Raw genomic sequence first — 26257 nt, 5'->3', positions numbered from 1 at the left:
GTAAGTCCATCTCTTACCCACTCCCTCTTATTCCGTCCCTAGTACTTAGTATATTCATTCATCACGTTGTGATCCTAGTGGTTGGACGAGAGTCGATTGGTGCAGTCCATCATTGAGCTTCTCCATCCAAAGTTTTCGCGCGATACCCACGATAATGCCTCTCAGCTCCTGATCGCCATTTTTCCCATGGCTCGCGAGGAAGAGTATCAAACGGTCACGGAGAAAGTCGAAGACCCCTTGTTACAGACATTGGAAGATCCAGCCACTGTGGACCTTCTACTCGAGGTCATGTTCACGCCCCACCCGGAAACGGAAGCCTATTGTGAGAGTTCTATCATCAACGGAATCACCATTCTTCTGTCGCTCTTGAAGGCCCGAAATTCAAAGTCGACCGAGTCCACCACGGCTTTAGGTAAGCCAAACGGATGTGCACGGGTGGGTTCACCGATAATTTCAAAAGCTTGCGGTCTTTTTGAAGGTTTTTCTGCGGCGACGTATCATGCGGGTACGGCTGTGCCGGATAGTGAAGTTACGACGCCGGAAGAAGCGGCCAGACAAAAGCACATCTTGGTCGCAACCATCAACTCCATCCTGCCCAAGTTACCTGACTTTACGGATCTGCTTGTCAATCCACCGCCCAAAAACGCCATGAACACCACGGCAGGACCTCTGGACCCGCCGTTGGGCGCCACTCGTCTAAGTAAGTATTGTGGCGTGAAATGCATTTGTATGCAGTTCATTGTTAGGCTAGCAGTGGCTTTGAACGATCCTTTTATTGAATGCTAAAACTATTTCTGTCAGTGTCTTTTTTTTTTAATATGAAAATAGATTATGCTTAAAAAAGTGCGGTAACCACTAAAAATATTGAAAACGTTTGGTGAATGTTTTTAAAAACAGAGGAATATTAATACCACTTGGCCCGTGTCTCATGACTAGGGCTGTTAAAGGAATGCAATTGAAGTTGGAAAAAAACGTGCACATGAAAATTCAACCTAAAGTTAGAAAAACGGGGTCAAAATACAGATATTTTTAGTTCTACTTACTTTTTTAACCAGAATAATAAGCGAAATGATGAAAGAATGTGAAATGGCGGTGAGCAACTGAAATGCAGGACTTGTTAGATAAAAGCTGTGTACGTGCAAATTCTATAACTTCGATGGTTTGATCTTAGGTGTTGCCAAACTGGTTAGTGCCCTGATTGCGACCAATTACAAGGACGTTCATTTGAAATTGATCGAGTGCAAAACGGTTGATATCCTTCTGGTAAGTTCATATTGATAAACCACTCGACAAAACCAAATATGATTTTGTCCTTTCCCCATAATAGGATCTGTTCTTTAAATACTCCCTCAACAATTTCCTGCATGCACACGTGGAGCAATGCATCAAAAAAGTGTTCAGCTTCAAGCCTATTTCCATTCAAAAACACACCGACGAAAACAAGACTGTCGGCCAACCCAAAACCGACAAGAGTCCCACTCGGGTAAGAGTCATCTTCATTCGACCCGTGAGAAATTAGTTTTCTGGAGCCTGCAATCACTTCATTCACAGGAAACGCCTGACAAATCCAAAACCGAGGAGAAGATCGAGACAAAACAAGAAGACACTCCTCCGGATACGGGTCCCGAAACGACACCCGAAGAAGAAGATGCGAAAGATCCTGCCGCCCCCAAGATGGAAGAGACTGAAGACACCATGGACACTACGGTTCCATTAGAAGATGGGCCTCTGGATTCGTCGGGCGAGTCTGAATCCCCGGCCAAGCCCTACGAGAACCCTCTCCTTGATCATGTAAGTGACACCTTTGAACTAGAGCTGCAATATCGGTGGACTCGATGGATTTTGGTTGCAGTTAATTGCTCAATGCCATTTGGTGGAGAAGATCCTGAAAGGGTTCGAAATGAACGCGGAGGACGAAGCCAGGAGAAAACAAGCCTATATGGGTCATCTGCTCACAATTGCCAACTCTTTGGTGAGGGATTAATGATTGATAAGACCTTTCTGATTGGACCGCGAATAAGGCTGGATTCGGTTGATAGGTTGAACTTCTGGACAAGAGTGAATGTAGCGAATTCATCCGGAATGTGATGAATTCTTGCGAAGCTACCTCGAGCAATTGGGACTCTTTCGTGAAGGAGAAATTGGTGGAATTCAACGAGAAGAACAAGATTGTCCATCGCTACAACTACAGCAACTCCATGAACAGCTTGGACGAGGACGGGTTCAAGGACATGCAATTTGCCCAAGATAACGCTCAACAAGCAGTAGGATCTTGAAATTGCACAAATAGTGTTGGAGCACATCTTAGTGAGACGTTTTGGTTCATTTTCAGAATTTTTCAAACTATCAGATGCAAGAGATGTCCGAACATTTTTTCGACTCTTTCGGAATCAATAACGAAGAGTTTAATAACGACTCAGATCCAAGGTAATGTATCTTGTGTGTCAGCCAAGATTGCGCCATTGACTTATTTCAAGGTTCTTGTAATGACTTTGCTAACATAATATGGTGGTCGGAATGAAAAGTACTAAAGCCTTTTTGAGGCCATCTTTGTCAAAAATATTCGCGTTTTCTATGACTTCTTTTAACGTTTTCAAACCACTTCTATTGAATCTTGGTTCCCCCAAAAATCTTGGTCAAAAACATTTTGATAAATGCAAATGCTGGAAAACAAATTTGAAATGAATACAAGTGTTGTAAAACAAATAACATTGTATCTTATTTTCAGTGCCTTGGCTAACGCTAAGAATATCTCCAATATCAGTTTTGGTTTGGATGATGACACTGGAGACGACAGTGCCAAAGAAATGTTTGATGCCGTCTGTAATCAGAGAGTTGGAAAACTTCCACCAATGTCTGGTAAGTGTTGACCCGTAAAGACCTCCGACACACCATTTGAATGACTTTGCGAATGTCATTATCGGGGGTCATGTTATTTTAGGAGATGACATTGATGATTCAGAAGATATGTGGGAAAACAAGACGCGCGAGATAAATTTTGCCACAAACATTGAACCCATCCCGAAACAAAGTGTGACGCAAATCAATTCCTCTGATGATGAGGATCGTGATGATGACGACGATGAGGATGAAGACAATGTTAGAAGCAACTCAACCAAGTCTTCCTCTGAAAAGAAAATGGATGTAGACAATGGTAAGAGTCCGTCTAAGGTAACTTCCTGGGAACCTTTTCCTTGTAATTTATCATTTGCCTTCAAAAAAAAGTAAACAAAAGACCTGTTCATTAACTTGGAGCTAATTGAAAGAATTCAATACGGGCATATGACTGGGAAAAATTCCTTAGAATTATAAACCTTAACCTCTGTTACCTTACAAAAAGCGTCAGTATTTGAACTCTCGCAACTTAAGTAACTAAACCTATCTTTGGTCCTTTCCCGTCCAGCTTGGCCTACTCCTGATGAGGTGGAAGATATACCTCCTGCCATGACTGGTGCGACCATGGACACGGGCAATCCGTGGGACTCGGCCACCGACCCCAAGTCACCCTTGAAACCCTCGCCCGTGGCCACACCCGTGACCGAAACGGGTTGGGCGGATTTTGATAACAACCCAGCAGCCTCCACCGTAGACTCAAATACAGGTTCTGCTTCTCCCACAAAGGATGGTAAGACCGCTAAGGAGGCCTTTGATTGATACTTGATCTGAAGCTTGAACCGTCCCGTTTCAGAAACCTCATGATGGGAAAAGACCTGCCACTTGAATTTGCGTTTGATCTGGATTATATATATAATGAATTGATTGGCTTTGGAGTGTGTTCCAAGGCCAAGGGTGGTCCTAAGATGATTTTTTATCCGTTCTACGGGGACTGGAGTCTTCATTGGCAACATTTTAGTACGACTCTACAACAAAAAGCTTGCTTCTCTGTGATAGTCCATTTGTGGTAGTACCAAAAAGCGCACGTAAAGAAGATATTTAAGTACGGAAATATCTATGATCTCCCACCCATATCGATTGATAAACGTTTGACCATTTTGTCTGTGTATAATTAGAAGGCACAAGAACTCATCCTTCACGACCCCAACCTTTCGTCTGTTATTTCCACACCCCCAATTTAGACTTTGACAAGGAGCACTTCAGCCAAGCCCTTCTTCCTCCTTTGCTGCAAAGAAACCAAATTCGAATTGTACACGTGTCCAATGTGAGAGAAAAATACATGGCAACTAAGGTACGTGATTTAAAAGTTTTGTCATGATTCGATTCCGAGTACTAGATAGGTAGCAGGTTCGAATTCCAGAATGGGAATGAGACCTATTCCAATTGGAGATTAATCAATGATGGGTAGTTTTTTTGGCTCATTGAATGATCCTCCGCAACATAAATGTACTGAAAAGAAGGCATTAGGCTAGGATTAACTAGCAAATTAATATAAACAAGCAAAAAGAGAAGGAAGAATATGTTTCAAATTGGTGAATGAGAAAACGAATGGCAACACAATTGTTGATTTTAAACTCCTATCATGTTCTATATGCATTTTTCTTGGGAATATGGAGTAACAGGGTGATAAAATTTAATGCGATTACCTAAACGTGATTTCGGCGATCTTTTATGACGCGATCAAAAGCGCGCTATCCGCATCTTATCAGTTTTATCATTAACATAATGATAAGCGCATTTCCCTAGATAGGAAAGGAATGCACAGAAAATAAAGAAATCAGGATTTGAAAATGAGGTTCTGGAGTCAAAAACGCCATAAAGTCACCGACTTGGATCCTCAATTTTATGACGCTTCCCCCCAAAATGGCCCTAATAAATGTAAGTTCCAAGTTCAAATTTTCAAGAATATCCTAAGCAATTATCCCAACGCCCTTTTACAGCCATCGTCACCAAAAGATACTTGCTGTATTCAACGCCCATGCGAGTTATCTACACCATTATCATTTGCATCCTCATCGGTTTCGTGACCCCTTTGCTACTGAACCAAAATTTCGAGTACTCTCCTCCTACCAATCAAGTCACAGGAACTTGCCACATCGAACTGGGGGTGAGGACAGCCTGCTTCCCGGAAACGGATGAAAATGTCACGGAGGCCATGTGCCTGGATCGAGGGTGTTGCTATCAAGAACTCAACTTGGGCGCCAATGCATCCCTCTGCCACCACAGAATACCGTCTTCCCACCTATTGAACGTGACCCAACAGACAGCTGAAGTGGTCCAGCTCGTGAATTCCTACGCAAAAGTGACCTGGCCAGACAAGAAAGTGGAGAAACCAGCGGTCAAAGCTCGACAAGTTTCACCCGGCCACGTGGGCATCCTGTTCTTTGACGAGGATAACCCGATTGACCTGGGTTTGGGCGACAATACGGAATTTGAACAAGTTCAGCTGAGATATCAGGGTGACGAAAATGACGACCAACGATTGCGGTTCCAAGTCTCAAAAGACGAAAAAGTCTTGTTGGATCTTAGTTATGGACCTGTTATCCTGGGCGCAACCTACTCCGAACTTTCGCTGTTAATAGCTTCATCTTTGGTTTACGGCTTAGGTGGTCACGAGTTCTCGTTTGAAGGCCAGCATGTGTTCCAAACGCAAACTCTGTACAACACCGAGAAAATGATCTACCATTCGCATCCGTTCTTCATGGGTCTGGATGGCAATCGTAACTTTTTTGGGGTTTATGTGGAATCTGAGACTCCTTTGACTATTGAAGTTCTCCCGGGATTGGACAACCTAAGACCATTGATTGTCTTCCACTCCATGGGAGGATATATTTGTTTGCATATATATGAAGGACCTATGCCGAGAGACGTGAGCCGACAATTGGCTGCTCACCTTGGACAACCTAAGTTGGCGCCCAAATGGGCCTTAGGTTACCACATTTGTCGCAATACTGGCGGTATCACTGAGTTTAAGGCTGCAGTGCAAGGAATGGCTGATGCGGGCATTCCTTATGACTCGGACTGCATTGATGAGAGCCTCTATCCCACTGCATTTCAACTGGGTATCTCCTCTGCCAATTTGGAGTCTGCCCTCACAATTTTGACAGACAGTGACAAAAAGTTTCTTCCAAAGCAGAATCCCATGGTTTTAGTCGGGGGTCCGTTTCACACTGGAGAAAGCTTCATTATGTGGAATGTTACCGAGGAGTATCAAGGCATGTTTGGAGAAGATGACATGGTTGTACTCCCAGATTTTAGTCATCCCGATGTCGCATCTTGGTGGACCACATCTTTTGAGTCCATGCAGAGCAAGCTGAGCGTGGAGGTTAGTGGCATGACTTTGGCACACAACAGCCCCCTCATTGAGACTGATCCTTTTGACTTTGATTGTGATTTGGAGGAACTGTTTTTCATCCCGAGGGAGCTGAATGCCACGATTGATACGTATTCTGTTTGTCCCACTGCTGAGCACTTCGAAGGGTCTCATCTCACTCAACACCCTCAATACCCCTCAGATCATATGACTTTGGCGGACGTTCCAAATACCTACAGCTTTTCGGAGTACTCGTCTCCTGGCCTTTCCGCTCATGGAGGTGTGATTGCTTCCTCAATGCATCCAACATGGTCCAATATGAGGGCCAGTCTCAAAGAAGTTTTGGAATTGGGTCTAGCTGGGAACCCTGTGGTTGCCATGAATCCCTGTGGTGTTCTGGGGGCCGTCCCTTTGAACACATCAATGATCCTGGATCAGATTTGCTTACGGTGGTACCAAATGGCATCACTGATGCCAGCCATGTACAGCTTTTATGGCAATGAAAAGATGAACCGACTGCCATACAAGTTCATTGGATCATACAGAGATTGGATCCAACACTCCATCGAGCAGAGATATAAGCTCATGCCCTATTTTCATACCTTGGCCCATGAGGGTGCCACTGCCGGGGCTCCCATAGTTCGTCCTCTCTTCTACGAATTCCCGGACGACCCAAACACCTTGAGGAACTACGAGCAGTTCATGGTGGGCAATGGCATCCTCGTCAGCCCTATGATGGAACTGGCTACGACTCAATTACTGGCCTATATCCCATATGGAACCTGGTTTGGTTTGTGGTCTGGGCAAAAGTTCCAAGGCATTGGCGATTGGACTTTACTTGAAGACAAACCTTTCCAAATCACATCACACCTCAGAGCAGGGACCATAATTCCTGGATTGGTGAGCATCTTGTTTTTAACATTTGCATATGCTTTAGAAATAGTTCAGTGATTATTCTTATATTGATTTGCAGGAAGATCCTTATATGAATGTGGAAGAAAGTTACCTTCAGAGTAACTACAGCCTGATAGTCGGCCTTGGATGCGACAAATCCCCTCGAAGTGTTCAATGTACGGCTACAGGTACCATGTACATTGACACCATCGATGTGTCAATCACTTTTGAAGCCACTGCTGATGAAAAATCAGGTTCCCTAGTCATAAATCAATCGAATGCCGTCAGCGAATGTTTGACCGGTGAAATCACTACCATTAGCAGTGTGATCATTTACGACGTGAGCCCTAAGCCCAAGAGTGTCAAGCTCTCTTACATAGACACTGATTTGGATGTAAGCGACAATCCCTTCAATACCGGATCAGATTTGGGAATTGCTTATTACGATGAGAGTGTGGGAAGACTTCAGATTACGAGCATTGACTTGAATTGGTGTCTTGCAGACCACCTTCAACTGGAATGGATTTTCTGAACATTTGTGTAGTAATATTCAATGAAGTTGTGACATTACAAAACTATTCTATTGTGTCTGTAACAAAGCTTTTATTCACGTACAAAGAATTTCGCGGTCAAATCCAAGGTTGCTAAGATGAGAAGGAGGATTTTTATAGGGAGAATAGCATATGTACATTTGGTGAAGGCAAGTTCAAAATTATGGACAGGATGGAAATACTTAGTCAATTGAAACTACTCTCATTGCTTTCAATAATGGGGGCTGGGCATGGGGTGATATAAATATTTGTATAAGAGGTTGCATGAAGCGGGGGCGAGGGGTAGGGGCATTACAAGAAAATATAACTGTATGCTTGATTGATGAGTGACCTGTTCAAGAGTCATGTTACAAAAGACAGTTTATAATTAAGCTCTTTCTTCAGGATAGCCAAAATGCCGAAATTCATGGTACCAAACCAGGCGAGAAAAGAAGGCTGGGACCACAGCTGCAAGAATATGTCGTTGCTGTTGTTGTTGTTGTTATTGTTGCTGATGATGAAGATAATGTTGACCAGATATCACAGAGGTATATTCTTTTCCAATCAATACTCGTCGTATGTGTGTGTGTGTGTGTAGAAGTAGAAGGAGTACGTAGTTTACAAGTTCGCCTCTCACACTGTGCAAACGGGGGAATGTGTTTCAACGAAATTTTTGTCTAATATCTGCCTCCATCCAGACATGGTATCACAGTGCTTTGTTCTGGAAGTTCTGTAAAGTAAATGGGTGGTTGTGATGAGACGGATCAAGAACATTGACTTCTTCATGACGTTGAATCGGCAAACAGTACTTTTTCACTATGAATTGACTTGTAATAGCATACTAGCAAATCCTGAGTTATTGAACTTGAAATGCCTCTTGTCGTAGAACTTCAACAGTGCGGGGCTGTAGGGATGCTTCTCCTTCAGGTGCAAGTAGTGAAGTTCGGGTTCTTTGGTTGTAAATCCACAATCTTCGCAAACGTACATCTAGAAAATGAACGAACGGTTGACGTCAACATGCTAGAAGAGATTCTTTCTCTCTTTCACTGTGATGTCATTTCTGCTTGACGTACCTTGGACCTTCGCTGTTTATATTCGTAGTTGTGAGCCACCCCATGTACCTTGAGACAATGGGATTCCAAAGAACATCGCTGAGTAAAAGATTTTTCACAAAGATTGCACTTGTACGGACGGACGCCTAAGGATTAAGAAAAAATGCACAGAGGATGTGGATAATTAGTACGTAGATCAGAGGTGATGGAGAGTGCCAATATCAACAACGTACCTGTATGTGTTCGTGTATGACGCTTCAAGTCGAACGTATCGTTGAAACCTTTGCCGCAAAAAGTGCACAAATAACGCTTCACGTCACTGTGACACTTCATATGGCGATTCAACAAGCGCTGGAGCTTGAAGACCTTGGAGCAAATCCGGCATTGGAACTTGGATGGATCATTGTCCGGACGAACTGCCGGAAGTTTCTCCAGCTTGATGGTTTCCGGCGCATCTGATGCCAGAGGGTTCTTGATTCCATGCCCACCATTAATGATTTCCACTGGAGTCTCGGCAGTCAGCCCCAACTATAGAGTTTTAAAAAAGGGAAGAACAGGTCAGATCATATCAACCTCCACAGCCATGGCAGTGGTTTAAAAGTGTTGCAAATTTACCCTTTGTTGTAAGATCTTAATCCTGACTTGAAGGGAAGGAATGTTAATCAGATCCTCGTCTTCTTGGCCCACTGCTTTTTTCCGAGATAAAGCAGCAATATGACTAGCTTGCATCTTGCCCCCGCCCATGGATCCAGAGGACCCTGGTAGAGGGATTCTTGAATGCTGGCTGGCAAACATGGCCATGGTGGAAGTGGGTGGAGAGCCTGGAGAGCCGACGGATTCCATGGAGGACATCGGTGACATCCCGGAGGTCCGGTCGTAACCAGCGTCCAAAGACAAGGGATCATGACCGTAGGGGTCTTCGCGTTTGATACACGGCATGGGCTCGGTCTTAATCAGAGATCTAATATTGGCCGGCAACTGGTTTGCTCCATGAGAATGGTGAGGGTGATGGGACCCCATGGAAGACGGAGGGGCAATGACGGGGCGAATGGTGGTCTCCGGGTAAAGACTCAGTCCAATTGAGGTCGCAGTTGGTGGCAATGAAGGTGGAGGCAAATGATGATGGTGAGAGTGGTGGGAATGGAGGGAAAAATGATGAGAGCTCTTGAGAGAGTTGTTAGTATGTTGGGACGCTGAGATTTGGGAATGGGGTGGAATCATATTATGATGAGGGTGGTTAGGTTGGAGGTGGATTGGTTTTCCACTTGGAAGTGCCAAATTGACAGAGTTCTCGGCGCCATGAGCCAGCATGGCCTGTTCGGTGGCATTTGGGCCCATGTCGAGTTGGTTCATGTTGAAAGTGGATGGGAGAAGATGCTCAATATTAAACGGGTCGTCTTCATACATACTGGAGTCGGTGCCAATGTCCAGGAACGTGGTGGAAGGATCTGGCACGGACATTTGCAACAGATTGGCTGTTGCGTTGTCCAAGTTCGTGAGATCTGGGGGTTTCTCCACCTTAGTATCGGTTGGATAGGGGAATTCTGATTTCAGATTAATGCCATCGAATACTTTGGCTGGGTTGATGTCCGGATGTTCCGAGAACCATTTGGCTGTACTGGATTCCGGTAGATCGCCAAAGTCTAGTGTTTCAATATTGATATCTGCAGAGCTTGTATTCATCCCAGGCGCATTGGGGTTGAACCCTCCTTTCCCATGGAGTTTCTTGGAAAAATTGTTGTTATTGTTGTTCAGGCTGTGATGGTTGTTGTTGTTGTTGTTATTTTCGCTATAGTCACTTCCACCTGAACTACTCCCGGGTGAGCTGCCTGGACCTTCAATGCCTCCGGAATGGGCCTTGCCCGGGCCAGGCGACGCTGTTTTCGGACCTCGCTCATTTCCGTCCATCGTCTCCTCTTTCACCGTCACTTCCGTTTCTGAGTCAGAAGAGGTCCCTGCGTACCGTTCCGGAGCAGCTTCTGTTTTAGGCTCATTATTAGGATCTTTTTTACGCGAGACATGCTGGATGTAGTCAATGATCATCCTGGCTTTCTCGGGATGGCTGCGGAATATCTCGACCAAGAGGAACTTTAGGTTCTTTGAAAACCTCAACTCTCTGCTGGAGGTGAAAGACATGGGCTTCTTGTCTACCCGGGCGGGATGCTCTGTACTCTTGGCATCTTGTTTGGACTCTTTCTTTGTTGAGAAGTCCACTGGTTCCGATTGTGGGGGTGGAGAGACCGTGGTTTTGTGGATTTGCAGGTTGATGGGCCTGTCCTGAATCGGTTCACTTAGATTCCCACCCAATACCGATGATCTGTTGTAAGGGTGATATCGGTCCGAATCTTTTCTTCGGATGACCACGTCCATGGGTTCATCATACGCTTTTCGGGAGGCCAAAGTGCGAATGGCAGGGGTGGGGGTGATGGTGACATGATCCAACAAACTGGATGGAAATCCCAAATCTGAAATTGAAACAAGACTTCCTTTTCAACTAAGTCTCCTTTGACCTTTCGTGGTGTGGTTGCCTGAACTTTATCCCACCTAGATTACCAATCGAATGTAGTATAGTAAAAAGGTCAGAGCAATAATCACTCAGCTCCTGGTATCGATCAGTGCATCGAAGAGCCAGTGGCTGGTCTCTGATGCAAACAGGCAACCTTTCAGAGGCTCATTGAACTTTTATAAAAATCCTTGATGCCTCAGCAAGTTATCTTCGCACACCTTTTTGAGTTATGAACAAATGGTTGACGAGGCCCTGATAAAGACTCAATAGCATGTAATTATTCAGCAACTTGTTTCAATATGAGCAGAGCAAACTTGCCCTGGGCCTACCATGGGATAAACGCTGACACAATGCATTGAATTTGCCAAGTCATTTACTTGTCAAGTTAAAAAAATAAAGGACAATTTGAAGCAAACAACTGCATTGCATCGCAGAAAAATCAATTTCCTTGTAGTTGAATACCTGCAGGGTACTAAAAATCCTTAAAAAGGGCACCCAGATGTTGCCGAGATCCAAAATCTCAGCCTGATACAAAAGCTCTGTCATAAAACCATAGTTTTAGTGGTGCAGTTGCCGATCCACTTTTATTGCCCTATTGAAATTGAAATCTGGCTATAGTCGCCTTCGCCTCCTACCGTCCTTCTTCCGAACGGTTAAACAAGAATGCACTGAGTACCAAGGGCGGACAAAGAACGGTGCTCGAGCAAGGTATCTTGAGAAAAAGAGCTGAATCAACATTCCCCCTGTAGATACTCTCCCAAGACCAACATCTTCAATCTGAATGAGTGCGTAGCAAAATGTATATGAGATGAGGATGATGATGGTGATGATGATATTTGCTCAAGAGCAGGCGAGTTTTGCAATGAAAACCCATTAGGGTAGTCTTGAAATGTTTCATTAGACTTCGTGACTTTGCAAATGTCAAAGTTAGAACCGTGGGGAAAGACCTGACTGCAAATTATCGGGCTCTGCCGTCTCGACTTCTTCGAATGCCGTGAACGCACTAGGGTTATATATCAAAATTGATTGGCACATTTACCAACTATAATGATTCTTCATAGAGTATGAAGTAATTTTTTTAGGCGTTACATAATCAGCAATCCAGCCCTCGTCTCAGACAATACAACACAGAGGCCTGAAACGTGGTTCAATTTGGAAGCCCGCTTTCGCTTCAGTCATTCGCAATTCCTTCAATGGAAGTACTCATTGGATTGGTTGCTTTAGAGTAGAGGTGTCCAAGACTCGGTAGGTACACAGTCCAACCAATGAAAAGCCTGGTTATTTGGCCCTTTTACATCTGTCTTACAAACAAGTGCTTGGATTTTATTCAGGAAAGAAGTCCTTTAAGGTGAAGTTCTCGCTCCCCAAACAGCTGTTGATTATCTGGCCAACAGCTTCAAGCACCGCAAGGAAAGATTTGGTGCAAGTTCCTTTCCTGATTTGGCCGATAGTTTGGACTGCTTCAATACTTGAATACTTGGTTTTAGCAATCTTGTGTGCAGACTTTTTACGTTTATCTAATTCGAGTCCAAGTTGCCATCCATCATTGTTCGACTTTTTGGAGTCAACCAATCCAATTTTTTGGCATTGTCTCACGATTTGATTAAGATTCCAAAACCCTGAACGCTAACTATTGAAATTGGGTTCTTGATATCCCACCTACAATGTTGCTAGTTTTCGTTGTACAGCGAGACCTGGCCTTGGCAAACTGCTATGTGATTCATAATTAAATTAGTCTTGATTCATATGCAACTTAAAGGTTTCGCACCAGGGGGCCGTGGCATCATCACAAATCCCTCGTGTCTCGAGTGAACCTGTCGAGGGCAAGACAAAGACGTAAAAAAGACCTTCGAGACACGAATATGTTCAAGGTCCTTTGGCTCCCGACTCCTGACCCCGAGACAGCGGACCGTTTTTTGTCCAGGTTTCTGAATGTTGGCCATACTCGTACGGGACCGTTAATCGTCAACGGACCCCAAATTACTTACTACTATTCTGAACATTCCTGAGAAACAAACCTGAGTTTCGTTTATCAAAGGAAACAGTGCGAAGAGTAACGTGATGTCTCGTTGCTGAGCTAAACTCGTAGTCCACGTGACGGACAACACCAATGTGTCTCAGGGGCAATTTTGCGGTGGACAAGTACTTATTTACCGTATCTTACAATGTGATCATTGATCACAAAGCTGGAAATGGCATGGCGAACATGAACTTAAACAAAAGAAGCCATTTAAAACAAAACTGGTTGGGAGAAAGAGAGACGATGCTTTACGATTGAAAATTTGCATATAAATTGGTCTTTAAGTTTCAAATAGGTACTTAATGACGCCCAATCGTCATCCATCTTGCCTGATGATCTGCATTCCGAATCCTACGCGAAAAAGGAATCTAGACCCCAAGGATACATTCAACCCTTCTGATCCAAAATGGCATCCCTCACAAAGCCAAATATAAACAATAACAAGAAGAAACTGACATCGTGCCATTGTAGGCGCTTAAAAGAAGATTGAAGCTAATAAGTCAAGACCCTTTGATATTAATGGCCTTGTCACATTTGGCACACAAAGCGTGCAGAGGGATCGTCGTTCTGGTATCAACATCATGTGTTATGCTTTGGTTGGTGACTGGAATAGCGTTTTCGAGCATTACGTAACGAGACGCCTCGCTAAAAATCACACCGTTCGTGGACGTCTATACAATACGAATGCAAGATATTTTTTCTGACTAACCACGATAACAGAGAGCTGAACGCCAGATTGAAAACTGCAAGATAATGTTCCTTCACGTGTTGATAGAATACTAGCCTAACTGCGCAAGGGATTCGAAGAAACCTCTCGTTCTTTTTATATCTCAGAAAATGGTGACCACCTTGTTTATTGTAACCAAGCTCAAGGCTCCATTGAGATTTGCATTGTACATGTAATTTGTCAGATTCGCTCTAATTTTCGTCTCATGTCGTTAAACCTAATCAATTTGGACGAAATTCATGTTTTGAGCTTGGCTTAGCTTGCAATCATGTAATTTAGAATAAAAATGGGCAGATTTTTGACCTTGAATGTTAGTGCTATGGCCTTCAGCAGGACCCATGTTCATTTACTTGGATGATTCTGCATATTCTTAGTAGGCCTATGACAGAAATTGCCCATGAATTCCACTTCCAATGCATTTTTAGGGGATACTTTTGTACGGATTATTCTTTCACAAATCCGAGCGAGCGCTTCGTGTCTCTCCATTTCAAAGGTGGATATGTCCACTTAAAGAATGCGAGCTCCAAGACAATCCTGTCTTTCAACCAATTAGAGAGGCATTTTTCAATGTCACCCGAGGAGGACTTCGTCTTTAAGGCCTTGTATGAAGAAGATGAAGAATGGGTTCATCAAGATTGCAAAAGGACGAAATTGCCCCCTAGAGCCGAATCAAGATCGTACCCTGGGTAACAGTAGGCCTACCGATAGTGGACCATTAAAAGCATCAGCATCAGCGACTGATTTGACGTAATCACTAATCAGTTGGTTCAAAACAATCTCAAGTCCACGATTTGGAAGATGTAGGTACCCCAAAGTACAAATGAATAGATCTATTGAGGCAATAAACATGGCTCGTTCGTTGTTCAAGAAATTGGCGGTGGTGTTGTCTCCACGTGAGTTTCAACAATTTTAATCGATAAGACAGCGTGGGGTACTACACAGTTTATCTTCAATAATCCTGTCCATCCATAGAGTTGGAGACAAAAGTGAATAATGATGGCGAAGGTGCTTAGAAACTGCATTCAAGTCTCTCACCACATAGAGTGCAACCATTAAGCCCGATCCATTGTGATCTCAAGATAAAGCGAATCTGCTCATCTTTGCAAAAATCAAGGCTGTTGCTCGGGGTCCTAAGGCACTTAGGGCATGAGCATACCTTCCCACATTCATTCTGTTCATCTTCCCTTTGGGTGTCCTGTCCATACATATCTATGGTGCTGTCAGGATTTTTTTAACAAGCTCTCTTGTTTAATGATCAGGGCGCTCATCATCCAATTGACAAACAAGGCATTGCCATTAGAGATGAGGTTGTAAACTTACCTTTTGCATACTACCATAACTTCAGCTTCTTGGTAACCATAAACAAGACAATAGGGCTATTCAATTTCTTAATTTCTTAATATCCTGGGAAATGAGACGACCTCATTTGCCGAAGAGAAGTGGAATTACTAAAGAAATAGAGGTAATACACATCGAGGAGGGAGATGGTAGTCAGATAATGGTGTTTACATAAAAGTGAGGATGTTAAATTGAATTCCTCTTGGCATGACCAGGCAAGTTCTGTTGGGATCCTTTCGAAGACTTGTTAACCACCAGTGAGTAAACAAAGGCTTGGTAATTCTATCTTTAATTGTAAGCATGATAAGTGAGTTGTTGGATAGCGCCAATATTCCTCCTAGTCATTCTCTCTGGCACCACCTCCATTCATGCAAATCTATATCAGGCTTGGAATTGCAGCATTTTTTGGAGATCATGATGGATGGATGATCCAAGATAGCTTACAAGGCAGCACTGGCTAATGAGCATTAGAATACTCGTTGACCTTTTCGGCTACTGCTTTTGGGCGGGGAACCAACAAGACCTGTTTGAACTCATTTCCACATAAATGTATTCAATCGAAGTTTCAAATGGGTCAATCTAAATTCAATTTGTGTTGCCTCCTTTAAAAAGTAAACCTCTTTGTTGCCAAACCTGGCTTATGCAGTGTTGCATCATACGCTGAAAGACAGAGATCGATTGGCTTGGAATGAAATATTGTCGGCCATTTCGTAGATTAAGCACCATGTTTCACAGAGTATACGGTGAGCATTTGCGGTATCTGATAAAATATGCCATATTTGGTAGAATGAATCGGATGACACAAGACAAAAACATTTTTAGCAGGAAGCATCAAATCCTGCGATCATATCCTGATAAGAATCTTGCGCACTTCTGTCATTCTCACGTGCAGTTGACATTGGAACACTGACCTTGTTTTGACAATGCTCTTTTTATATGTAGGTGGTCCGACGTACGTGGTTTGCTTTTAGTTTAACAAACCCTTAGAAGGAATGAAGTGCTCTGCTTTGATTATCATTTTGTCAGGAACACGCCACTTGTTACAACTTCATGTAACGAAAGCTCTTTGTACTCAATTGTCATTTCTAGGTGGGCTTTTGGATTCTTTGACTTAAAAGGATAAACTGTTTATTTGGATTTCTTTGCTTGAAAGCTCTCTATAGCAATCACAACCCGATTATGCTGTTCATTGACAACTTGAATGAGTAGCTGATTCTTTTGTCTCCCAAAAACCCGTTTGAGCTTCTTCGTGTAAAGAAAGGATTGTCGTATTTACTATTCAGACAAATCGGGCGCCACAAATCTTCTAAAGAAGATGAGCCTTGAAAGCCCTACGCCAAAACGGTTACTTCGTAGCCACAAAGGTAAATAGTGACGGTGCTTAAGAATTACTCGGACAGTTCTGATTACAATTACGATTGCTACTTGCCCATCTTTGTTTAGTGCGTGGCCAGTTTAAAAGCCATTTTATTCGAGCCTGTTGCAACTTCGTGAGCCAAACCTAATTTAGATTTACTCCGACATAAAATAACAAATTCTTGAAATTAATGCCCTCTCGAGATTAAAACCCTTCCAGGGAATGAAGACCAAGTAAAACTTTGAAATGATAGTTCGCTTGATAACAGGACATTATAATATACACAAATGAAAAGAGACGTTGTATAGTTCACGAACACACGCCCAAGGCTTAAATAACGATCGAAAGGTTTCCATTTGCAATATCAAAACATGGTCCTGACATTGACGTTGCCATGCCCTGGAGCCAAGTTAGAGGCTGGACTCTAATTGCTTGAGCAAATATCCAATGTATCTAATCTGATAAGAAATCTTATGAAATACTACGTCCACCAAAGGAAACTCTCTTGCCAAATAACCAATGGGTTTTATTCCCAGGACGAAAAAAGTGCCAATTTATTTATTGTCTTGGCACTTGCGGAATGTGAGGTGGCTTCAATAAATCATACTGGTGGTCAGAGCAAATACAAGTATTCAGGAGGCCATAAGCGATTCTCTTTAGGAGATTTGAGCTTGTCAACCGGGGTCTTTTTTCAACACTAGAGTCCGATTGGCCACCCTGGCCTTTTGACCAATTAGTTTGGTCAAAGTGCTGGATTTAACTAGCTAAAGGCTCTTAAAAAGTCCAGATATAGGAGTCCTTTTCAACAAATTAAGTTGCAAAAAGCTCGTAAAAGAGAGTTTGACGCCTCATATGCATCTAGTTCTTTCAGGACGAGAAGTTCCCACAAGCAAATGAGATAAAGATTGGCGAACATAAAGAACAAGGAGGAAAATGATTGTGAATTGAAAACGAAGATGAGACCCGGATTACATCACAATCCTTGATTGCGTGACAATGGAGGACAGCTCTTTTTGAATCAAGAGTCTCATGTTAATGTAGACTTTAATGTATGACTTTTAAGTTTCGCATCGCCTCTCTTATAATGCCTTATAATGCGTTGATCCATTCTGAAAAGTGGGTGGAAGGCTTCAAGGATCGGATCCTGATTGCTGTTCTTTACAGTTTTAATTTTTAATTTTCAAACCTGTTTCATTAAACACCATGTTTTGCAGATTAACCTTGAAACGCAGAGTTATATGCCAAACAATACATTGGATACTAAAACCTGTCTGAAGTGAATCCTAAAACGAAGAAGAGTGAGAAACACATACCTGCAATAGAAAAGAGACATTTCAATTATCCACCGATTCATGGTAACTTCATGCTGGCTACATAACAATGTACTTATCAATGGAGTACAATATCTCTCCTTTCTCCTCATCGTCCATGGAGCTTTGGGAGTTGATAAAAAGTAAGGCCTTGAATTCAAGTCCAAGTGCTCTTTTTGCACCTACAATGAATCTGCACCTGATCAGGTGGTATTATGAACATGACATCAAATTTCAAATTGCATTGGCGAACTTTAGGCCAAAAAACCTTGGTGTGATATCATCAAACAGGAAGTAAACAAAGTGGAGGAGAAAATGTCAAACCCTGATTGTGTTTCTGGACCTCGACAGACACATAAAAGTCAAGGCAACCGTAATATGCTTTGTGAATGGCAATGATGCGCTTTTACGAGCACAACTGATCTCCGGCCAAAAATGAGCATGAACACCAAAGGTTTCACGGGTTTCACCCATGCAAGGTTGATACAGCCAGGAGCTATATTAAGTTGTATTTACAGAATAATAACAAACACACAAACATCTCTGGATGCCTTTTCAGTGGATTTGACATTTCCCGAAAAAAACGCCAAATGTTTCTTTATCCTCACGATGACTCAAGCCAAACCTGAATTCTACGACGAATAACGGTTCAGACTCGTTGGGCATGCTTTTCAATTCCGTTGTAAAGTTCCTTCCGAATGTGGCTTTGATCGAGTGTTGCCAAGCCAAACCAAACGACGACAACGCAATATGGCTCTCAATAAAGCCTCCCACGTCCGTCGTCCCACCAGGCACGTGAAGCTCAAGTGGTATGGCTTTTTTAAGACCAGTCAAGACGAGCTTGGTCGTTTCAGGCCTCAGACATCCCTAATCAAACAGGAAACTACATGCTCATGACGTTGGCAGGACCGACCACCCATTCCTGAATAGCATAGCTGAAGCTAACCCTCCTGCAAGACCAAACTCATGGGTTTATATCGTCTATATCTGTAATGGAGGGTGGGGCGTAACCAATTATGGTTGGATTAGATTCTGGGACAAGGCGGAATATTTCGCTTAATATGAAATGGTGCTAGTAATATAGCGACATTCATATCCTGGACGGTGGTGTGATTTGATTCGAACTTTCAAATAACAGTAAATTGTTTCCCTTTTCCAGAGGGCTTCCAACACTTCCCTGAACTAACGTTGCGTGCCACCAGACTTCTCCTTGAATTACTCACAACAAATATGTATCCTGCCATTCACGGCCATCTACTCCAATCTTCCTACGTTGTGCTGGCAGTAGTATCGCCACCAGCATCCCTGAACAACGCTACAAGTCCGCTGTCAGACCAGCAAGGAAGCAATCAGATAACCTTGTACATACATCCACCTTGAGGTTGGCTACATGTATGTGGCGTACGGATGGATTGGCTTGTTTCCACCCTGCCATGGACAGGCCTGATGAGGAGGTACCTCCTACATCTCCTCCTCCTCCTCCTCCTCGGCCAACGACTCCACGACCGGGACCAAAGCCAGCAACGCAGTCGTCAACCAATGTAGGAATCAGGAAGCGAAAGACCTTGAAACCCTCTCAACTTCCCGTTTCAAAATTGACGGCTACACTTGAAACGGTGGTAGGTAGGTTATTTGGATGTATTATTTTTTCGTTGTATGCTCGATGAAGGAACGCAAGAGGCCTCTTGAGTTGGATTTCGTTGAAATATTCTGGATTACCTAATGGTCTCAATCTGGAAGTTTTGGCTTGAAGCGCCTTTTCCGATCCTTGAACTCCGTCGAAAAGTTGACTATTTTAGGCGGAAACCGTCATGTTACGGTATATCAGAGATCGAGATCGCGATTTCCTAGTTCACACTTATTAACGCTATAACTTAGATTTTGTTCCACGGTAGGGAAGCTGGCATTCGTGGCGTCCATCCATCCACCTATCGACACATTCAACGTTTCAGAGTCCTGCAATTCTCGACAGGACTTCCGCGATCAACAGAAAAGGTGAGCAAGCTAACTGTGCAATATTTTCATCCGGACAAACCAGTTCCGAGTTGGACTTAATGCCAATAAACTCGCAAAAAACGTTGATCTATCATCCTTGAAAACAAGGAGGAGAAAAACTCGATTGCAACCCTTGTTGTTCTGCTCAAGGATATTGGGTTGGGGTGGCTTAAACTTTGAAAACCTTGGACAAGGAGAGAACAAACTTGACGGCAACTCAACCACCTTGGATTGTTAACTCAGTCATGAATGACTCATGTTTACATTGTCCAAGCCAGGGATTTACGTCATTGATGATCAGTTTCCAAATTGCGGCATTTCCAAGAAATCTTGAGATAATCTTGCTGGATGGAGCACCATGTGCTCAAAACAAAGCGAGGCAAATCTCATTTCCGGGACAACCTGTGCATGATTTTCTCATGGCGTCTCAAGGATTCCGTCAAACGCGTGAAAATGAGATCTTGAGGTTAGAAGGCCCTTCAAATTTATACCCACATGTGCTTGAGCTAAAATATGTCTGAGTGGCCTTAACTCCCACAAAATGACGTTATTCAAATGGCTTTCAAGAGTACGGGAGAGAAGTCGTGAGTTCGGTTAGCTTTGGCGAGGATCAATCCGGAAGTGTTGATCAAAGATTGGTGGCGGTTAGGTAAAGAAAAGTCAAACTAGAATGACTATGTAAACTTTGCAATCGCCATTGAGAGCTCGACAGATCAAATTCTAGAGCATAGTTTGCTCACAGTATACATGTACTGAGAGTGACCTTCACTGAATGTAGCACCTTTTTTCTTCAAATGAGAGGAAATCGTTGCCCTTCTCTTTCACAGATGATGGTTCCCACTACGCAAACCCTGCCTTGAAATGATGCTTTGTGACGGGTGAGCAACAGACGATAATTTTCATCAAGGACTCCGTTAGAAGGCCACCCTCAACGACATTTGCTATTCCTCTTCCCTCCTCCATCTCGTGAAATATCAAGTACAGATCCATTATCTCTCTCCCCCACCGGATGAGCATTCCGTGCACGTTACCCATGGAAAAGTGCCATGAACATTGAACACAGTCCAATAACAACATCATGCTTGAGGGCTTCACACATCTCTCAAGACCATCATCGGCATCGTTGGTCTTCTTGCAACGGGTGCTTCCATTGTGGCAAAAGTCGGTCCTCTGCGATGCGAGTTTTCCAAGGATTTCCGACACATGTGAGAAGCCTCTTGGAGAGAAGGACATATTTTCCTCGTGCGTCTTATTACCAATGCCACAATGGCACTGGATGATCTTGAACAGCACCATGTTTCTTACCCGAGAAATCAGATTGGAGGCCTGACTAACAGGGAGGAAATGCTGAGTGTGGCGACGCACCAGTGTTCGTCTACGATACACTTGAGGGTTGCCGATTCACCTTGAAGACAACAGCGTCGACCAACCAAGAGCAGTGTTTGGGTTGTCAGATAATGCACCTGTTATGGTTTGTACTTGGGTACTTTTCCGAACGAGAATTTCCATTGCACCGTCGTTTCTGTTCGGATCCAGGGTCAATGGAATACAGGATCTGACGGTAAAGGCAATTTGTGGACGGTTGCATTCTCCCTCGTTTATGATCTGTTTTCGAAACAAATTGACGGGGATTGGAATCAGCTTGCTCATCCAACACATTAATCGTCTAAAATAAGCACCATGTGTACGACGAGGTGGGCTCAAAAACGAAAAATGATTGCTTATCATCCATGGCGGGAGAAGAATATCAGTTAGTCATGGAGATGATATCGGTGGAAGCCTTGGGGGTTAGTTCTACTTCAAAAGGGCATCACCGTCGGACTTCCCCTTCCCATCAAATTTAATACATTAATAGTCTTCCAATGGAATGGCGATATCATCAAGATCACCTCTGGTTTCTTTCCATGAATCGCGAGATGGTTGATGTACATCCTCAGTGTCGACACTCGTCCCGTCTCCATCTTCCATGGGAAGAGGCACAGGAAATATCAAAATCTAGATAGAGGAAGACTTGCTTCAAGATTCCTCATAACTGGCTCTGTTGCAATACATACATGTATGTACGTACGTATACGCAAGCACCGGTAGTAGTTACTTCTACAAATGATCAGTAAAGTTCAAGTAAGCAGCCTCGAACAAAAAAGGCGGCTGAATTTTAGTTTCCTGTTATCTACTACAATCTCGAAAATAAAAGCGGCTTACGTTTAAGATTCTTCGGAGTGGTGGACGAATTTTTTTGAGTTTCCTAACATGGTGTGGCTAATTTGCATTTATAGTTTTGACATTTCGCCTCTTTCAAATCGAATTGCACTTTTATGTAGGTTGCGAAAAAGATGTGATGAAGAATCAAAAGCTGGGAAGGAGCCAGCTGTAGAGGGGGACAAATAGATGTACATCAAAAATCACACGCGAGTATAAAAAGCATCACCAGAAGAATAACAGACACAAAAGAGCTCTTGAATGGTGTTGAAACGAAATGTCCCAGAATCATGAAATGGCTCTATTTGGTTGCTTGAGAAATGGCTCTTTGAAAAGCTTCAAATAAAATACATTGGCCTGAAGCTGCTCATTTTCTTTCGTGTTCTGGTGTTCTTGCTCCATCTCTAGCATGACAGTAGAAGCATCCTAAAAATCTGGTGTATGCTTGAAGACATTTCTCTGGCAGCCAGCTGCTCATGGTGGGTTGGTTTTGTCTTTGATTCCACCATAATTGCCCATTACATAGGAAAGATTGAGTGCTGGCATCATCTGGACAAGAAACAACTTGTCCTTCAAACCAAGCCTTTGTACTCGTACAACTGTCAGCACATTTTCTCTGTCGAAATGTTGGTTGGTGGACCTCATCTTTCCCAGGAGAATAAACCTGACCTAATTAGTGGCCTAGGAGGAGTGAAAAAATGGCCCACAATCTCGCCCCTAGAGATGAAATTTGGGGTGATGTAAGCCTGACTTGGCATTTTTGGCACCCCTGCGTATTGTGTCACGTCCACACATACGTACATCAACTGTCAGTGCAATGAGAGGGCAGTGTTCGAAAATCTAGCCCTGAAATTTACTGTACATTTCCAAGCGCTGGTTCATGTTTCCCTCCACTACATGGTGCTGCCAGTTACGCTCATGAGCAATCATCTCGAGAACCAGGGTCTCCTGCCAGTTAAGCAGGTAAATGCGAGTGAGCAAAGTCAGCTGTGAACGTGATTTCGTAGGGCAACCGCCTTGCACTTGGGATTGGAAGCGCAGAGACGCGAGAAAACAAAACTTGGCCCCAAGCGAGCTGGAAGAGAACCAACCATTAGAGGGTTGGAGTGGAAAATTGAAGTTCAAAGCAGCTCGCCTCCATGTGAAGCACTATCCGAGTGGCCATGATTCAAGTTCACGATAGCTTGGAGCAGGTACAAACCATGATTATCATTGCAGGCAGCTTGAGGTTCCAGGCGAAAGCTGTGAATGTGACCTTGTACAAGATGAAAAGAACGATTTTTTTCCATCTCTGGTCCTATTTCCAGTGAGATGAAAGGTGACTGTGTGAAGTAGGGATCTCAGTCATGCACTGGGCATGACAAAATCCAGGGGTTTGAAAGACCTTTCAGGATGATCTCAATCCCATGTGTGATCTTTCCTTTTGGGAATAACTTCGTGATTACCAAAACTCCAATGGTATCCGACATATCCCTCATATTGTTATTGTTGGATGACAACGAAGCTCGGATGTCACCACATCCATTTCGGTCTACTGATGTAATGGATCGTCTTCTGAACATGACTCGGCCTACAATACAACTCGTAATTACCCCTTGGAATAGTAAGCTACACCTCGGGAACATTTTTCTTTTGCACAACTCCCACTACATTTGCAGAGGAGGAGTGATGGCTCTTTAAATGAGGATGCAATCCTACTCTCAGAGTACCACTGCAGTCTGAATCATCCTTGACTTTTTCTGACAGTCCGCCTGAGAACGACAACTCCTGAGAGCCGAAGTTTGAGTTTTGATTTTTCCAAGAAGGCATGGAAGTCAAGACAATTTTGGCCTCCCGCCTCCTCCACCTCCTTCTTGCTTCACACCTCCATTTCCAAGTGGAAGGAAGATGCTCATTCATATCTCAAAACGCAGACTGCCAATCTAGTTAGTTTCCAAACACGGTCTGGAAAGAGCAAGGCTTGCAAAACCATGGTGGCATTTCAGAATCTGTTTCCGATGAGAATGATCTTCGACCCTGGAGGTGAATTGATCTGCCTCCCTTTGGTTTGGAAGTCTCTGCCGGATCATCGCTCATCAATTCCAAAATGTTAATGCCAACCAAAACCATGGAGTATCTGATTGTTGAATATTCCTTGGTGGGAAGCCAGACTTATCAAGAATGATGCTTGGGGATCTAGCTTTGGACACTCAACTTGCGCTGAATTAGCGTTCTCATTTATATCATTGCATTTAGTTGAAGTGGCTTAAGCGTCCATCAACAGATGCTAATGGCATCAAGACACGGCAGATCTGATAAAAAGAGCCCACATAATTAACTGGTCTCAACTACACAATACTTTTCAAAATGATTTTTTTTATGCTCCACTCGCATCTGAACGAATCTACCACCAAATCTGTTAGTTCCTTTTTGTTCTCAACTTATCCCAAAATAGCAATAACTGACTCAAAAGAAAGAGTGGAATGACCTCCAAGTTTCTCTTGTCTCTCTAAAAGCGTCGGTCAGCTGGGCTTGTATTGTGAAAATATCCAGTGAAAGAGCATTGACCCAAGCTGATCGGCGTGCAGCTGAGGTCCCCCTCTTTGTGATGAGAAAATGACCGGGGAAGGGAGGGAGCAAAGGGGAATGACCACCAGCCCATTCGTCAAAGCTTCAGACACAATCTGGACCAAAAGCTCAAAAATGATGGGACGCTCTGAAAATGGTTATTGAACTCGGGCGCTTGTTCATAGCACAGATAGGATAGCTTACGGTCAGCATCATATTTCGAGAGGTCAGTACTACCAAAACGGGGGTCAAACGATTACAGATACGAATACCTCAAAAAAGTGAAAGGGAGATTGAGATTTAAATCAACCCGTTTGATGTCGAACCCTTAAAAACTTGTTTAATTCTAAGCACTTTGCCTGCAAGGTAGCATTTGATGGTGTTGAGGAGATTTCAACGCCGGGTGGGCCTGTTCTTACCTGGTTTGTGAGTGAGGAGTCCGCTGTGACTGGCCAGTGGTGGTCCATAGTGATATGGAATCACGGGAACTGTATCCGAATGGCTTGGCGAGCTGGAATTCTGATCAACATCGTCAATCACGGGTTGATTCTCACCCTTGGACTGTTGTTTCAGTTTGGCTTGCTGTTCCGCCAATTGATGTCTGAGAGCAAAAATCTTCGGCATTGTTGATGTAAGATAACGGTGCGGGTTACGAGGAAAACTAAATAACAAGAACACGGACGGTCAGGATCTTCTCAAGCACAGACGGATTGAATCACTCCACACATATATGTACAAACTAGAATCAAACACTCCACAATAAAGACGGAGAGAACTGAACACCTTTTTCTTCTTTCAAATTTTGATCACATCGTTCTTGTCAAAATGAACTGGCGAATTGTTCCAATGGGCCAAACACAAAACGAGAGAGATGCGCTTGAGTCAATCTCCATCGACCGTCTGCGTGCCAAACCCAACTTGCCTTTTTTCTTCCCAGGGATCCCTTCTGAGTGTGATCATGAAATTTGCCGGCGTCGTTCGTTCCCTTCCGCTGTCGCCGCCTCTCGCTCGCAGCCACAATTTGGTCCCCTTGACGAAGCAGGGATCCCACCTGACTATTGTCGAGTCGCCTTGGATTGGAGGGGGGCATAAGAGGGGGGGAGCTTGTCCGTTCGAAAAGCCCCCTCGTCGTCTTCTTCTAGATGATCAAAGTACGGTGGAGCATTGCACTCGTGATGCTCTGGTGGGGCACCTGGTCGCCCGGCTTGAGAGGTGCAAGAACGGTTCCTTGCAAGAGCCCCCTAGATTCCAACGGGCCTGCCACCTTTAGTATGACTTGTGGAGTTTACTGCAATACAGAAATAATGTGCCTGAAGACCTCTTCTTTATCTGTACAAACAAAGTGAACACTAGATTGACAGAAGTCAATCAATGGGGTTTTTTAGTCAATGGCTCCAAATGTCGTAGACACGACGTCAATTAATGAAGATGAACATTAGAGCCTTCAGACAGTTTTTTCAATACCTTTTTTTCATTGCATATGTTGGTTGATCTAGCTGTATGCTTCCACGTTATCCGAGTCCCGACAAACGAACCTTTTTTTTCTTGTGCTTACCTCGTCAGAGCTGTTTCAT

General features: G+C 43.6%; 3 protein-coding genes and 2 long non-coding RNA genes across 7 annotated transcripts in view; 3 read left to right on the top strand and 2 right to left on the bottom strand.

The window, feature by feature from the left end:
• The window catches only part of LOC131878076 (serine/threonine-protein phosphatase 6 regulatory subunit 3-like), a 31206-nt gene extending 27213 nt beyond the window's left edge, over positions 1–3993 (top strand). Inside the window, exons 3-14 of the mRNA XM_059223980.1 lie at positions 79–412; positions 479–700; positions 1172–1263; positions 1328–1483; positions 1552–1791; positions 1853–1972; positions 2040–2264; positions 2333–2427; positions 2729–2859; positions 2942–3154; positions 3404–3625; positions 3689–3993. Of these exons, the coding sequence (XP_059079963.1) occupies positions 79–412; positions 479–700; positions 1172–1263; positions 1328–1483; positions 1552–1791; positions 1853–1972; positions 2040–2264; positions 2333–2427; positions 2729–2859; positions 2942–3154; positions 3404–3625; positions 3689–3699 (2061 nt within the window). The 3' untranslated portion in view covers positions 3700–3993. The remainder of the gene's footprint in view (positions 1–78; positions 413–478; positions 701–1171; positions 1264–1327; positions 1484–1551; positions 1792–1852; positions 1973–2039; positions 2265–2332; positions 2428–2728; positions 2860–2941; positions 3155–3403; positions 3626–3688) is intronic.
• Positions 3011–4701, bottom strand: LOC131878082 (uncharacterized). The gene is made up of 2 exons (XR_009372949.1): positions 4542–4701; positions 3011–4344 (listed from the first exon to the last, which is right to left on the bottom strand). It is a non-coding gene; the product is annotated as an uncharacterized LOC131878082 (long non-coding RNA).
• On the top strand, positions 4046–7693 carry LOC131878074 (lysosomal alpha-glucosidase-like). 2 transcript variants are annotated; one of them, XM_059223976.1, is made up of 4 exons: positions 4066–4186; positions 4642–4773; positions 4836–7108; positions 7182–7693. In XM_059223976.1, the coding sequence occupies exons 2-4, from the start codon at positions 4686–4688 to the stop codon at positions 7632–7634; spliced, it is 2814 nt and encodes a 937-aa protein (XP_059079959.1). In that variant the 5' UTR covers positions 4066–4186; positions 4642–4685; the 3' UTR covers positions 7635–7693. The 2 variants fall into 2 exon arrangements, with proteins under 2 accessions (XP_059079960.1, XP_059079959.1); XM_059223977.1 differs by lacking the exon at positions 4642–4773 and having other exon boundaries at positions 4046–4186.
• On the bottom strand, positions 7627–25607 carry LOC131878075 (uncharacterized). Of its 2 annotated transcripts, none has more exons than XM_059223979.1 (6): positions 25103–25607; positions 9300–11149; positions 8918–9212; positions 8706–8830; positions 8442–8619; positions 7627–8362 (listed from the first exon to the last, which is right to left on the bottom strand). In XM_059223979.1, exons 1-5 carry the CDS (start codon positions 25305–25307, stop codon positions 8449–8451), a joined length of 2646 nt encoding a protein of 881 aa, XP_059079962.1. In that variant the 5' UTR covers positions 25308–25607; the 3' UTR covers positions 7627–8362; positions 8442–8448. The 2 variants fall into 2 exon arrangements, with proteins under 2 accessions (XP_059079962.1, XP_059079961.1); XM_059223978.1 differs by having other exon boundaries at positions 8475–8619.
• LOC131878080 (uncharacterized) lies at positions 18911–22145 on the top strand. Its single transcript, XR_009372947.1, has 3 exons — positions 18911–19565; positions 19838–19937; positions 20765–22145. It is a non-coding gene; the product is annotated as an uncharacterized LOC131878080 (long non-coding RNA).
• Positions 25608–26257: the final 650 nt, after the last annotated feature.

The sequence above is a fragment of the Tigriopus californicus genome, chromosome 3, assembly GCF_007210705.1.
Source record: "Tigriopus californicus strain San Diego chromosome 3, Tcal_SD_v2.1, whole genome shotgun sequence".
Taxonomy (NCBI): domain Eukaryota; kingdom Metazoa; phylum Arthropoda; class Copepoda; order Harpacticoida; family Harpacticidae; genus Tigriopus; species Tigriopus californicus.
The sequence above is the reverse complement of the archived record's forward strand: the minus strand, read 5'-3'. Positions and strand labels throughout refer to the sequence as shown.